We start from the raw sequence: 13894 nt of genomic DNA, 5'->3' as shown, positions 1-13894 counted from the left end.
GCAAGTGACAACTGCACTGCTGCAGTTTGTGCTCTTACACAATAAATTATAATCATCCAGAATCTTCCTGGAAAATTCAGGAGACACTTTTTTTTTAATGTGTTATTTATAACAATCTATTTATTAACAAGTTTTGAGGAAACAGATGATTAAAGGCACATATACAATAGAATCACTAAGGCAAATGTAAAGAACTAGAAACCAGTTGGAAGATCAAGGAAAAGACAGACTTTTGAAAAACTTATAGTTTCCAAGGGAGACAGGTTGGGGGGTAGGGGGATGGGCCAGGGGTTTGGGATGGAAATGCTATAAAATTGGGTTGTGATGATCATTGTACAACTATAAATGTAATAAAAATTCATGGAGAAGGAAAAAAAAAAAAGGTCAAGGAAAAGAAACAACTCTGTTAGAAAATCTACCCTAAATAGTATTAGTATCTTTCTTGGTAGTTAAGGCTAAAAGAAACATGAGTTAGATTGTGTATAGCAACTGACTCTAGGAAACCAGCTAGTGAATCTTTCTGCATGTAAGAGACTGAATCATGCAACAATGTCTCCACTTAATGTTCTAAACAAGAAAGAAAAAAAATTTTTTTTGCTTCTGCAGATTTTTTTTTCTTTTTAGGGTCTCACCTGTGGACACATGTAAGTTCCCAGGCTTGGGGGTTAGAGGTAGAATTGGAGCTACAGCTGCCACCTACGTCACAGCCACAACAACGGAGGATCTGAGCTGCCCCTGCGACCCACACTGCAGCTCACGGCAATGGCAGGATCCTTAACCCATTGAGTGGGGCCAGGGATCAAATCCACATCCTCATGGATACTTCACACCAGCGAAGCATGGGAACTCCCAAGAAAGAAACTTTCTTCACAGTGTGCTTTTTTAAATGTAACCATTAATTAAAAGCTTAGGCTAAGATGTTAAACCATGGTTACATGAAAGCATTCTTAGTGCAGGTATAACATGGGAAGTTGTACTGATCAGGTGTGCAATTTTCTTTTAACTTAAGGTGAGGCTGTTCTTAGAGATTGCATAATGAATAAAAATTTTTTTAGGCTGGGGTTCCCAAATACAGATAATCAGCAGAACAAATTAGGAAGCTGACGAATCAGGATCTCTGGAAGTGGGGCCAGAAATCTGCATTTTTTAAAAAGCAGCACGCTTTACCATATGACACATGACTCGTTAGTGGGGGAGTGACTGCCCTTCCCACCCTTCTGCAGCAGTGGGGTCTGAATGAAGTCTGGCTCTGGGAGAACAGGCTGCCTGCAGGCCCAGGAGAGGAATCCACTGACATCATGTCCAACAGCGGCATTTTGTAAAGGCAGCTCCTTATCTTTAGATAAAGGCGGTTTTTACCTTCTCTAAAGGGAGTTAATTCCACTTTGTAAGAACAATGCTACTTATTAACTTTGACATTTGTAAAGTTATTCTGATTATATTTACATACTGGTTTCTTTTCTCTCTCTCTCTCTTTTTTTTTTTTTTTTTTTTTTTTTGCTTTTTAGGGCCACACTTGTGGCATATGGAAGTTCACAGACTAGGAGTCAAGCCATATCTGCGACCTACACCGTAGCTCCCGGCAATGCCAGATCCTTAACCCACTGAGCAAGGCCAGGGATCAAACCCACATCCTAATGGATACTAGTTGGGTTCATTACTGCTGAGGCACAATGGGAACGCCCCTTCTCATCTTTAAACATCAGCCTAAAAGTCTATGTTACTCTAACACTGAAATTGCAAGCTTAACAGAAAATAACATGAAAAGACATGAAAGCAGATTGGCCAAAATAATTGGCCTCCAGCAGATCACCAGCAGCTGAGAGGACTGACGGCCACGGTCATCCTGGTGCTGAGCAACCTTGGAGAACATTACTGAGAACACAGTGGTGTTTCAGTCATGTGTCATATGTAACACACACTTTAGACAGGAGGAATGCATGTACACGAATTTGCTTTATATGTTATTTTTTTCCAAGGCTGCTAAGCAGCCTCTAGATCTTCCCTGAACTGCCAGTGTGGAGCCTATTGTAATAAGACAGTACTTATTAAGACACGATATATGGGGCTGGGCTGGGATTCTGGACTCAGATCCACTTGAAGCCATACCCATGCTCTCCTTCCCACTTTACTGTCTGCTGATTGATTGGCTTAGGAATATCCACTCATCTTTCCTCTCAGGCATCAGTACGTGAATGTAATTTTACTCCCAGGATTAACTTCTCAGAGTAGAAAGACTTGTAGCGTCATGGATAACACATCGCATATCAGGAAATTTTACATATGGATTTCTAGACACCTTATTGGAAAAGAGAACAATGGCAAAACTCTTTCAAATTGAAACAGACAATATTGGCTCTAAGCAATGTGAAATAAAATAGGAATTCCCAAGACTTTCTGTACCCCAAACAATGTCACTGATGGCTTCCACGGGATAAAACTTAACATTTCCAAATTGCTTTCCGATGTAAAATTTGTCTTTAATTTTACATTGAATTAATATACTTTGAGGCTTTTCAAAAGACATCTACAAGTCTCTGATCCTATGAATGAACACTCTGAAGGTCAAAAAATTCAGGCAAGAATCACTGTACTGGAATCAGAATATAGTGTGTGGACACAAAATTTATGTGGCACTTCATAAACTCAATTCTGAAGTGCTGTTATTGCTGTCTGTTATTATTGCTAGGCATTTTATTTTAAAAATTAGTTTAAATGTAACCTTAATAATAAAATTTAAAAATAAATTTCAGGAACTAGCTGTCTAGGCCAAAGACTGACTCTTGTGCTAAGGTAATAACAATTAAAGAGTAAGCACTTTTTAACCATTTTTGCCTTCCTCAGATTGCTGTCTTTATTACTATGAAATGATCAGAGTTGGAGTCCCTGCTGCAGCACAGTGGGTTAAGAATCCAACTGCAGAGGCTCTGGTCACTGCAGAAGGGTGGATTCAATCCCTTGCCCAGCACAGTGGGTTAAAGGATCCAGCATTGCTGCAGCTGTGGAGGAAGTTGAAGCTGTGGCTTGGATTCAGTCCCTAGCTGGGAACTTCCATAAACCACGAATGCTGCCATAAAATTTAAAAAGAAAGAAAAGAAAAGAAAATGACCAGAGGTGTTTGGGCTCAGCTTCCCAACCAAAGACAGGTCTGCTTCTAGCACTCTGCAAGGCTCCCGGAGGGCATTCGCTTCTGTCACTGACTGTCACCACCTTGCCCTCACATGTTTGTAAAACCCAAGGAAGAAGAGAGATGGGGATTTTTCTCGTCATATCTGGTAGTTCAGATATTGTTGAAATAATTTTAAAATAGATGATATAAAGTTCATGTAAAAGACAAAGGGAGGAGCTAAACTGGAAACCCTGACAGCATCAGTTGCTTGGATGCTAATGGTACTGGAATGTAAACGCTGAGAGCAATCTGTGGTTCGGGCCATTTCCTCCTGAGATTTGCGGGGAAGTACTGAACAGCCTCTAACAACCTGCATGTTTTAATGAAGGCTGTATTCTCTCTCATGGATGAAACTTTGTGTGTGTGTGTGTCTAAAATTTATTTACCAGCAATTAAAAGTGGCTTCCTCTCACCTTTAGGGCTTCCATGCCAGCCTGGATGATAGGAGCAAAAACAGTCTCATTTTCATTAGAGTCTGCAAACATCTCTGGAATCTGGTCCAACAGACTACAAGAAATGAATGAGCAAAAGGTTTTAGATATTTTACATATTTGTAATAAACATCAAGAAATAAATTACAAACACTACAGGGCTAAATACATAGGTATTTATTTTACATGGAACACCCGTGGGCAAATTTCACAGGTCATTCCTCAGGAAATGATAGCCTGGCACGGTTTGGCACCATAATCCATGATTTGGTGGAACATTTAAAAAAATCACACTGTTTACATTTGTTTTTCTATTTACTACATTCCTGATCTTTCAGACTATCAATTCTTGGAATAATGGCTATATCATCACTGGATACTCTCATCCACATGCAGGAAAGAACTCCTTTGCATTGCCTTTCTAGCAAAGAGAAGGGCCTGGTAGGGTTGAATATGAGTATTAAAAAAATTCCTCCTTTTTAAAATCAATCTATCTATCAATTAATTTTTTTCTTTTTTATGGCCACACCCAAGGCATATGGAAATTCCCTGGCCAGAGAGTGAATCTGAGCTGCAGCTACAACCTGAGCTGCAGCTGTGCAATGCCAGATCCTTTAACCCACTGAGCCGGGCTGGGGATCAAACCTGCACTTCCACAGCAACTAGCTTAACCCACTGCACCACAGTGGGAACATCCAATATTCCTTTTAGATACTTGTTTACATTAAAAAACAGACAGAACTAACATAAATAATAGACTTCTATTATGTGTTAGACCCCCCTTGTTAATGACAAAACAATCTATTGTAATTGAATCAAAAGATTAAAAAACAGACAACAGATTTGTAAATTTCTGTTATAATTTCTAAATTATAAAGTACTTGGTATTTACTTGTGAATCACAGATTGAGATTCTTGATAGTTGACAAGGAACCCATCCAGCAAAGGAACAAAGACCTCGCCAACATCAGTCACCACCATCATCTGAGGCTGGGCCAGATTACTCTTTACATTAAAGAAATGGAGAACTTTGTTGTATGTGATAAAACCAACTCGAATTGCAGAAGTCTCTTCTTGATCTTCCCTGTAAGAAAGGAAAAAAAAAAGCATGTGAGATCCTTTCATAAATTTATTAGAGGGGTTTCTATAAGAAATTCCATAAAATATATGGAAGACATATTTAAAGTTTTGGTCTTAATTATCATTTACCAGATGTAAATAATACTGAGTCATAGTGGTAGGGGGATGAATATATTTCAAAATTAAATAAGTAGAAAAAAAATTCTTTAAAAATCTAGATAAAAAGCCAAATAAATATACACTATGAAGATATCTGCTCATATTTCTCTTATGTATTTATTCTTGAGCCATAGCAATTACAAGGTTGTTTTTCCTTTCTTTCTTTTTTTTTTTTTTCATAAACAAGCCAGGCTTATTACATTCTTTATAAACAAAGCTATCTCAGAAGTCACCAGAAGGTCAGAGTAACAAATGGCATATCTGAAGAGAAAGGCACATTCAGATTACAAACAGGACAGCTATTTTTATCAAGAAAGGATTTGCTCCCCCTGTGTGATTCTTTTCTTACACATTCTAGAGACTCTCAATAGAAAGTGGGCTAGATTTTGAAAGTTATACACCACATAAATATATAGTACAAATACATAAAATAAATCATATATATAAACTGACAATGTAATTCTTATTAGGTAACCATTTGTGATAGTCACAGCTAGACAACAAAAGCAATAAAAGTTCCAAAACTGTAACGAAAAAGTAAAAGTTTTTTGAAGAATTCTAGGACAAGACCTTAATCTTCCTGAAAAAGCATATGAAGGCATGAATATTTGTATTTAAGTCCACACTGCATCAATTCAGAGTTGAGTGGTCTAGGCTCTAGTTTTTTCTCTCTCTCTGCCCCTTCTTTCACACCACCTCCTAAAATAATACACCTAGACACTACTGATGCTCTTACTAATTTTCAGCTGCTAAAAACAGATGTCATTTGCTTTGACCCTTAGATATGGGGAAAATTTACTTTGCTTAGGGAACAATTTTTTTTGAAAAAGAACGTCATTTGCTCACTTTCTAAATTTTGCACATAACCTGAAGAGTTATTTGAGTACAAGAGAAGGAAAAATGGATGCATCTGAAGTTCAAATTGCTGATCCCACCACATACTTCCCAATTTCTTTGATGTTTCATCAGAGTACAGGCTAACAAACTACAGACTTTAAACTCTGCCTTATTTCTTTTCCACTTACTTTGCTAACTGAGGGTATCTACTCTTCCTTGTGGTGGTGATAAACTGGTGGGCGGTTTAAATAGATCCTCATAATCCCTTCCAAGAACAATGCGTAGATGTTTATATTTTGGACTCTTGCAAAATTTTTAGAAAGAGGAATCCTTACCTTTTGTAAATACACATACACAGACTTACACACACACAAACACAGGTCCCTTCCACACCCTAACCTGCAGGACTTCATGCAGCCAATGACTATATACACTGTATCCATATTCTGCTTTCCCCTCCCTATTTATTAGAATTTTGCTCTTCAAGACCAAGCATAAATCCTTCTTCTGTGAAACCTCCCCTGATGCTAGCAACCAGGAGTTATTTCCTCCTTCTAAACTCCTACAATCCATTCTCATTTGGCCCTGGGTATATAGTGCCATTTACTTAACAATTCAGGTATCCTTGGGTATAAACTAATAAAGGGCAGGGCTCAAGGCTTATGCTCTGTTCCCAGAGGGTCCAGTATAATGTGGAGAATCAGAGCTCTGTCTTATTGAGGATGATTATTATGATGGTGAAACACTGTGTTTGGGATGGCACGTTAGAGCCCAAATTGATAAACTGAGTGTCTGCATCTCTTCCCAACTCCAGATGAGTGATGTTGCCTCGAGAGTTTAAAATCAGCCCAGCTGGAAGTATTTACACCACAGGAATGAGCAAACACTGCAAATCAAGGCTTTGAGAGCCAGTTTTCCAGAACACCACTGGTTAAGTTGCTATTTCCCAGTAAACCTTTTATTACATAAAGTGAAAAATGTCCAGCAAATCATGAAGGGCATTTGCTCTTTTAATAGTTAATGTGGAGTCAACTATTCAAAAGACACAAAAGAAAAATTACAGAGAAGAATCTGGATTGCTATTTCCCATTGGATTTGAACATTTTCAGTGATGGGAAAGGAGTATCCTGGGATTCACAGGGTTCACTTAAAATCTAATTAACATTTTTAAAGACATCTAATCAGGTCAACTCACATTATTACAAAATATTAGTAATGTTTCTATGGGAACAATTTTTTTTTTAATTTGAGAAACAAAGAACTATCCTAAAATTTTCTTTTTCAACAGTATAACTGCCTTGTTATATCCAGAAAAAAAAATGAAATCTCAGTCTCTCCTTAATATTGCTATGCAAATTTTGTAAAGTTATATATGGGATATTAACAAAGAACAATATGTTTTGTTTCATTTTTCAGTGAACCCATCCCTCAACACTTGCCCCTATTACTGTAATGGAATGAATCTGATAGAGCAACACTGAAGATAATACTAACTAGAACCAGAACATTCCAAAATCAAGCATTTTGAACATTTTAGCTACAGCAGCATTAAAACCAAACAACTAGGGAGTTCCTACCCTGGCTCAGCAGTTAACAAACCCAACTAGCATTCATGAGGATGCCAGTTCGATCTCTGGTTTGGCTCAGTGGGCTGGGGATCTGGCATTGCCATGGGCTGTGGTGTAGGTCACAGAGGTGGCTCCAATCCCCCGTTGCTATGGCTGTGGTGTAGGCTATCGGCTTCAGCTCCAGTTCAACCCTTAGCCTGGGAACCTCCATGTGCCTCAGGTGCAGCCCTAAAGTTTGATCTGAATAACAAACGAAACACTTCAAATCTTTTTTTTGTTACAGATGTCAGACAGAAAAGTCTGGCAACCAGGCAATCTTAAAGATGCAAATTCAAAGTTGAATAATAAGGCATAAGTTTTTCCTTTTCAAAAGATGAGCTAAGAGGTGAACATACCTTAGCCATTAATCAGACCTATACTGTGCTTTATAAAGGCTCTTTGGCATATTACCTGTTTCAGTTCAAAGTAAATCAAATTGCTGGCAATCGTTATCAAAAATATAAATTTCTACATACACACAGCCCAAAATAAAATTTAGGGGAGAAAAGAAAAAAAAAAACAAAAAAACAATTGCTTCAGAAGATAAAGAAAAAAAAAGGTATTTTGGGTTAAATAAAAACTTTCCAGAGAGATATTTGAGAAGTGGAAGGGAATAGCCAGCAGTATTCTTTTATTTTTTCCTCCTATCCTTTGTCAGAGTCACACATCTCTCCAATGGGATATAAAAGTTATGATGATACCTAACAGTGTGATTTCACAGCTTACATCATTGGGTTATAAGCTTCATATCACCAGTGCATTTGAAAAGAAACCCTGACTGGGTTGGTGAAGTGACTATGAAAGTAGATGATGAAAAGAAATTTGAACCAGTTTGATGGACAGTTGCATGTAAAAGAATGAAATCAGAAAACTCTCTAACACCATATACAAAAATAAACTCAAAATGGATTAAAGACATAAATGTAAAACCAGATACTATAAAACTCCTAAAGGAAAAACATGGGTAGGACACTCTTTGACATAAATCAAGCAGTATCTTTTTGGATCCATTTCCTAGAGTAATGGAAATAAAAACAAAAGCAAAAAAATGCGACCTCTAATTAAACTTAAAAGCTTTTGCACAGCAAAGGAAACTAGAAAACAAAATGCAATCTATGGAATGGGAAGAAATATTTGCAAATGATGCACCTGACAAGGCATTAATCTCATATATATATATATATAAACTCATATAGCTTAATATGAAAAAAAAACACAAGCAATCCAATCAAAAAAATGGCCAGAGGATCTAAATAGACATTTCTCCAAAGAAGACATACAGATGGCCAAGTGGCACATGACAAGATGTTCAACTTCACTAATTAGAGAAGTGCAAATCAAAACTGCAATGAAATATCACCTCACGGCAGTCAGAATGGCCATCATCAAAAAGTCTACAAATAATAATGGCGTTCTCTTGTGGTACAACAGGTTAAGGATCCAGAGTTATCACTATAGAGGCGTGGGTCACTGCTGTGGTGCAGGTTTGATCCCTGGCCTAAGAACTTCCACACTGCCATGGCTGTGGTTTAAAAAAAAAAAAAAAGTCTACAAATAATAAATGACGGCGAGGATGTGGAGAAAAAGGAACCCTACTACATTATTTCTGGGAATGTAAATTGGTACACCCACTATGGAGAACAGTATGGAGGCTCCTTAAAAAACTAAAAACAGAGCTAACATATAATCCTACAATCTCACTCCTGGGCATATATCTGGATAAATCCATAATTCAAAAAGATACATGTACCTCCATCTTCATAGCAGCACTATTCCCAATAGCCAAGACATGGAAACAACCTAAATGTCCATCGAAAGATGAATGGATTAATATGTCATACATAAACACCAAGGAATACTACTCGACCATAAAAAAGAATGAAATAATGCCATCTGTAGCAACATGGATGGACCTATAGACTGTCATTCTAAGTGAAGCCAGAAAAAGTCAAGTACCATATGATATCACTTATATGTGGAAACTAAACTATGGCACAAGAATTTCCACTGTGGAGCAACAGGATTCATGGACAGACGCAGGTTTGATTCCCCAGCCCAGCACAGTGGGCTAAGGATGTGGCATTACCACAGCTGTGGCACAGGTCACAGCTCTGGCTCAGGAACTCAATATGCTGATGGGCAGCCAAAAAAAAGAGAAAAAAAGGGGGTCACAAATGAACATATCTACAAAACAGAAACAGACTCACAGACAGAGAGAGCAGACTTGTGGTTGCCAAGGGAGAGTGGGGAGGGAGTGGGATGAACAGAAATTTTGGGGTTAGTAGATGCAAACTGTTACATTTAGAATGAATAAGCAACATGGTCCTAATTCCTAATGTATAGCACAGGGAACTATATCCAATCTCCTGGGATAGACCATGATAGAAAATAACATTAAAAAAAAAGAATGTGTGTGTGTGTGTCTGAGTCACGTTGCTGTACAGCAGAAAGTGGCACAACATTGTAAATCAACCATACTTTAATAAAAATAAAACAAAAAACATACACACTGGTATATATAAAATAGATAACCAACAGGGACCTACTGTATAGTAGGAACTCTGCTCAGTATCTTATAATAACCTATAAGGGAAAATCTTAAATCTGTGTATATCTGAATCATTGTACTATATGTCTAAAACTAACATAATACTGTTAATCAATTATACTTCAAAACATTTTTTTTTCTCTTTAGGACCGCACCCACAGCATATGAAAGTTCCCAGGCTAGGGGTCAGATTGGAGCTACAGCTGCCAGCCTACACTACAGCCACACCAGATCCAAGCCATGTCTGCAGCCTACACCACAGCTCACAGCAATGCTGGATCCTTAACCCACTGAGTGAGGCCAGGGATTGAACCCGCATCCTCATGGATACTAGTCAGATTCGTTTCTGCTGTGCCATGACAGGAACTCCCAATAAAAAATTTTTTGAACCAGTTTGAGAGATAAGAAAAAGAGGCCATTTCCAGAAATGAGACTCTCATTTCTGGAAATGGTCTCTTTTTCTTATCTAATACTCAAGTTTGAAATTCAGATGCCGAATTAAAGTGGCCCTGTGAGAGGTCTGTGATCAAATATGCCATTTTCCACAGAAAGTCCACACTTATCAAGTGTCCCTGAGGATGAGGTAACAGAAACTATAGTCACAGCCATTGGCAGGCATCAGAGGCTTTTCCTATGCCCTATCTTCAATCTGCTCCCAGCTCATTCTTCATTGTAGAATTCAGTTTGAAATCACCTCAAAGTTTTTTAAACTTCCCCACTGCTTTTCCAAACCATCCTTGTGAATATTATGATTTCAGCTTCATGGATACAAACAAAACCATTCCTGGGAGGTCCAGAGTTCGCTCAGCGGAGCCTCATGTGCGCCAAAGCACCAGCCACGTGTGGAACAATCACAGAGCAGTGGGCAGCTGTGGACTGGGGGGCATCCGTGGACTGGGGGGCACCCAGGGGCTGCAGCCAACACACCCCTCAAAGCATCCCTTTCCAGAACAGAGGCTGCTTCTGTTCAGGAGGCAGGGAGGTAGAAGATATTAAGACTGGTACAGACACTAAGTTTCAGACGGTCTTTCCCAGCATCTTTTCTTTCCTCCTTCTTCTTCTTTTTTTTTCTTTTTACAGTTATGGAAGTTTCCAGACTAGGGGTCAAATCAGAGCCAGATCTGAGCTGTGTCTGCCATCTACACTGCAGCTCATGGCAACGCCAGATCCTTTAACCCACTGAGAGAGGCCAGGTATCCAATCTGTATTCTCATGGATAGTAGTCAGGTTCTTAACTCACTAAGCCACAACTGGAACTCTGGGCCTCTTTTATTTTCTTAAGCATGTCTTCCTCTTACACAGGAAGGCTTTCTCCCTGCCACCAAGTCTCTTTACTCCTTGGGATCCTCCTCATAATTTAAAATGTATTTTGAATGTTGTTTACCATAGCATTATTTCTTATCATTTGTTTCTTTTACTTTGTACAAAAGATCACTCTGACTTTTTAAGGACTGTTTGATGCTGTTTAGTTTATAAATAATTATCCAATGTCCCTATTAGCAAAAAATATCAAGGGCCATTCAGCACTTGTTTTCTGGCCAGTATATTAATTCAGCAACATTGCATAAGTTACAGAAAGAATGGCAGTTCCCTTACTTTGGAAGTCTTTCCAGCACGGTCTTCAGTTCCTCACATATGAGCTTCACAAGTCCATTCTTAATGTTACTATACGAGACATCGATCATGAAGATAAAGGCTGGTGGGTTGGGAGGTTTATTCTTCTACAGGAAAGCAAACAAACCACATACATATAATTAACTATATACATTTCATAATCAAATTAGAACAACCAGAAACTCTCGAAGGTCATCAGAGTATTTTATGATATACATCTGCGGAATTAAATCTTTTTCTGGAAAAATCTCTGATGCTATAAAAAAGATAAAAGCTATTTCCCAGGATATGACCTGGGTCCCACTATTGAATTAGATAGGATTATGACAGACAGTGAAGAAGAAATTTTGCAGTGCTTGAAAAACCTTCTTATCACAGCTGTAAAGGTAAGTACGGTCTATGGTAGCCCTTCTTGTAACACTCTGCCTTAGAGGAAGAAATGTGTATGGAACCCTGGAAAACTGTACTCCCAAAGAATACGAAACTATGGTTAGCAGTTGTTTCTTAAACTACAGTAAAACTTCATTAAGTTGATATTGTCATTTTCAACTCTCTTCCTCTATAAGCTCTTTAAAGATATGAAAATATAATTGTATACTTTAAAAATTATACTGTATTATTACTTACCTATTTCTTACATATTTATGGTTAAAAAACTGAATACTGGGCCTATCTGTTGAAACAATCACTATAACATAAGGCAGCTGCTACATGAATGTTTTGTAGCTGTCGGTCTCTTTACTGGCTGGTGTTCAAACAGCTCTTAGGAAGCAATTCCTCAGTTGGATCTTAAAAATATTTAGAAAATAGAATCCCAGGCAAACAACTTGAGTGACTCACTCTGGAGAATAAAGAATTAAGGCTGATTTAACTTTTAACTTCGTGACAAAAATGTTCTAAAATTGTACTTTGTTACTATTATAAAATTAGTTAACAGTATTTTCAAATTATCTTACTAATTCATCTATATCCACCTAGATGTAACATTTTTCCTTCCTTCTTGCATACCTTCCTTCTTTCCTTCCTTCCTTCTTTTTTTGTCTTTTTAGGGCTGCACCCACAGCATATGGAAGTTCCCAGGCTAGGGATGGAATCAGACCTTCAGCTGCCAGCCTACACCACAGCCACAGCAACTCGGGATCTAACTAACACTGCAGCTCACAGCCACGCCAGATCCTTAACCCACTGAGCAAGGCCAGGGATCAAACCTGCACCCTCATGGATACTAGATGGGTTCGTTACCATTGAGCCGCATGGGAACTCCTAACATTTTTCTAATAGAAGTTCTTCATTTGAAAATAGAAAAAAATATTGCATGACTTGAAAATTATCCACCTGAAAACTTCACTGCTTTGCCACATCCAAAATCAGACCAATGAAGATAATAATACTGCTGTCTATTTGAGCAATGATTTTACTGCAAATCATTCCTGATTCCCATGTAATCCAATTCATAACATAGACTGAAGATAACAACTGTTTGCATTAATTAAATCAAAACTTCTTTGTGATCCAGCCAACTATGCCTTACCATTCTTGCATTCATTCTCTCCTAAACTCAGCATCACCATATCTCCAAACTACGTTTCTACAGAATGCTTCACTGTAACTTGTTTTCTATGTATGCAAAACTAATTCATTCCTCCTCTAAATGACATTCTCTTCCAATATCTCTGTTTGTACCAATAATATCATTATAGGTCAACTTAAAGTCTTGAAAACATGAAAAAAGGTTGACTATTCCTTTTTCTTCAATTGCCAAGTCCCATTGGCTTATTCTTTCAAAATGCCTCTTTCACGTCTTACTCCATTCCTACTCTTTTTTTTTTTTTTTTTTTTTTTTTTTTTTTTTGCTTTTTAGGGCCACACCCAGGGCATATGGCATATGGCATATAGCAGTTCCCAGGCTAGAGGTTGAACTGGAGCTGCAGATGCCGGCCACAGCCATAGCCACCGAGGGATCCGAGCTGTGTCTGCAACCTAGCCACAGCTCACAGCAACACTGGATCCCCCACCCACTGAGAATGGCCAGAGATCAAACCCGAGTCCTCATGGGTACCAGTCGGATTCATTTCCACTGTGCCACAACAGGAACGCCTCTCATCCCTACTCTTACCCACCAGGAAGCTTGTCATCCTGTGCCTAGACAGTTGTAACGGCTACATCACTGGCTGCCTTAACAGATTACTCTACCCATCCAAGCCAGCTTGCTTTGTCTGGCCAAGCTGAACATGTAGGAACTCATTAAAATCCTGGTTTACAGTGACATCTTACAAAAACTGCTCTCCTGAAGGCCGCAGATCTCCTGGTTGCAGGATTTGAAATAACATCCGGCGCTCATCTTCAGTCTCCTTTATCTCTACAATTTTCTGCATGGAGGACCACTTTCACTTTTTCAGCGGCTGAGGCACCATGGGGTCATTTCCTCTCCCCACTTCTTCTGTTTTTT

General features: G+C 38.5%; 1 protein-coding gene across 3 annotated transcripts in view; it reads right to left on the bottom strand.

Moving 5' to 3' along the window:
* Positions 1–13894, bottom strand: part of SEC24D (SEC24 homolog D, COPII coat complex component) — a 444678-nt gene that overhangs the window by 26316 nt on the left and 404468 nt on the right. For all 3 annotated transcript variants that reach the window (XM_021100700.1, XM_003482451.4, XM_021100701.1), the window contains 3 exons: positions 11428–11552; positions 4493–4684; positions 3583–3676 (listed from right to left, as the gene is read on the bottom strand). In XM_021100700.1, coding sequence (XP_020956359.1) covers positions 3583–3676; positions 4493–4684; positions 11428–11552 — 411 coding nt within the window. The remainder of the gene's footprint in view (positions 1–3582; positions 3677–4492; positions 4685–11427; positions 11553–13894) is intronic.

Source organism: Sus scrofa, chromosome 8 (assembly GCF_000003025.6).
Source record: "Sus scrofa isolate TJ Tabasco breed Duroc chromosome 8, Sscrofa11.1, whole genome shotgun sequence".
Taxonomy (NCBI): Eukaryota; Metazoa; Chordata; class Mammalia; order Artiodactyla; family Suidae; genus Sus; species Sus scrofa.
This window is presented reverse-complemented; position numbering and strand designations above follow the sequence as displayed.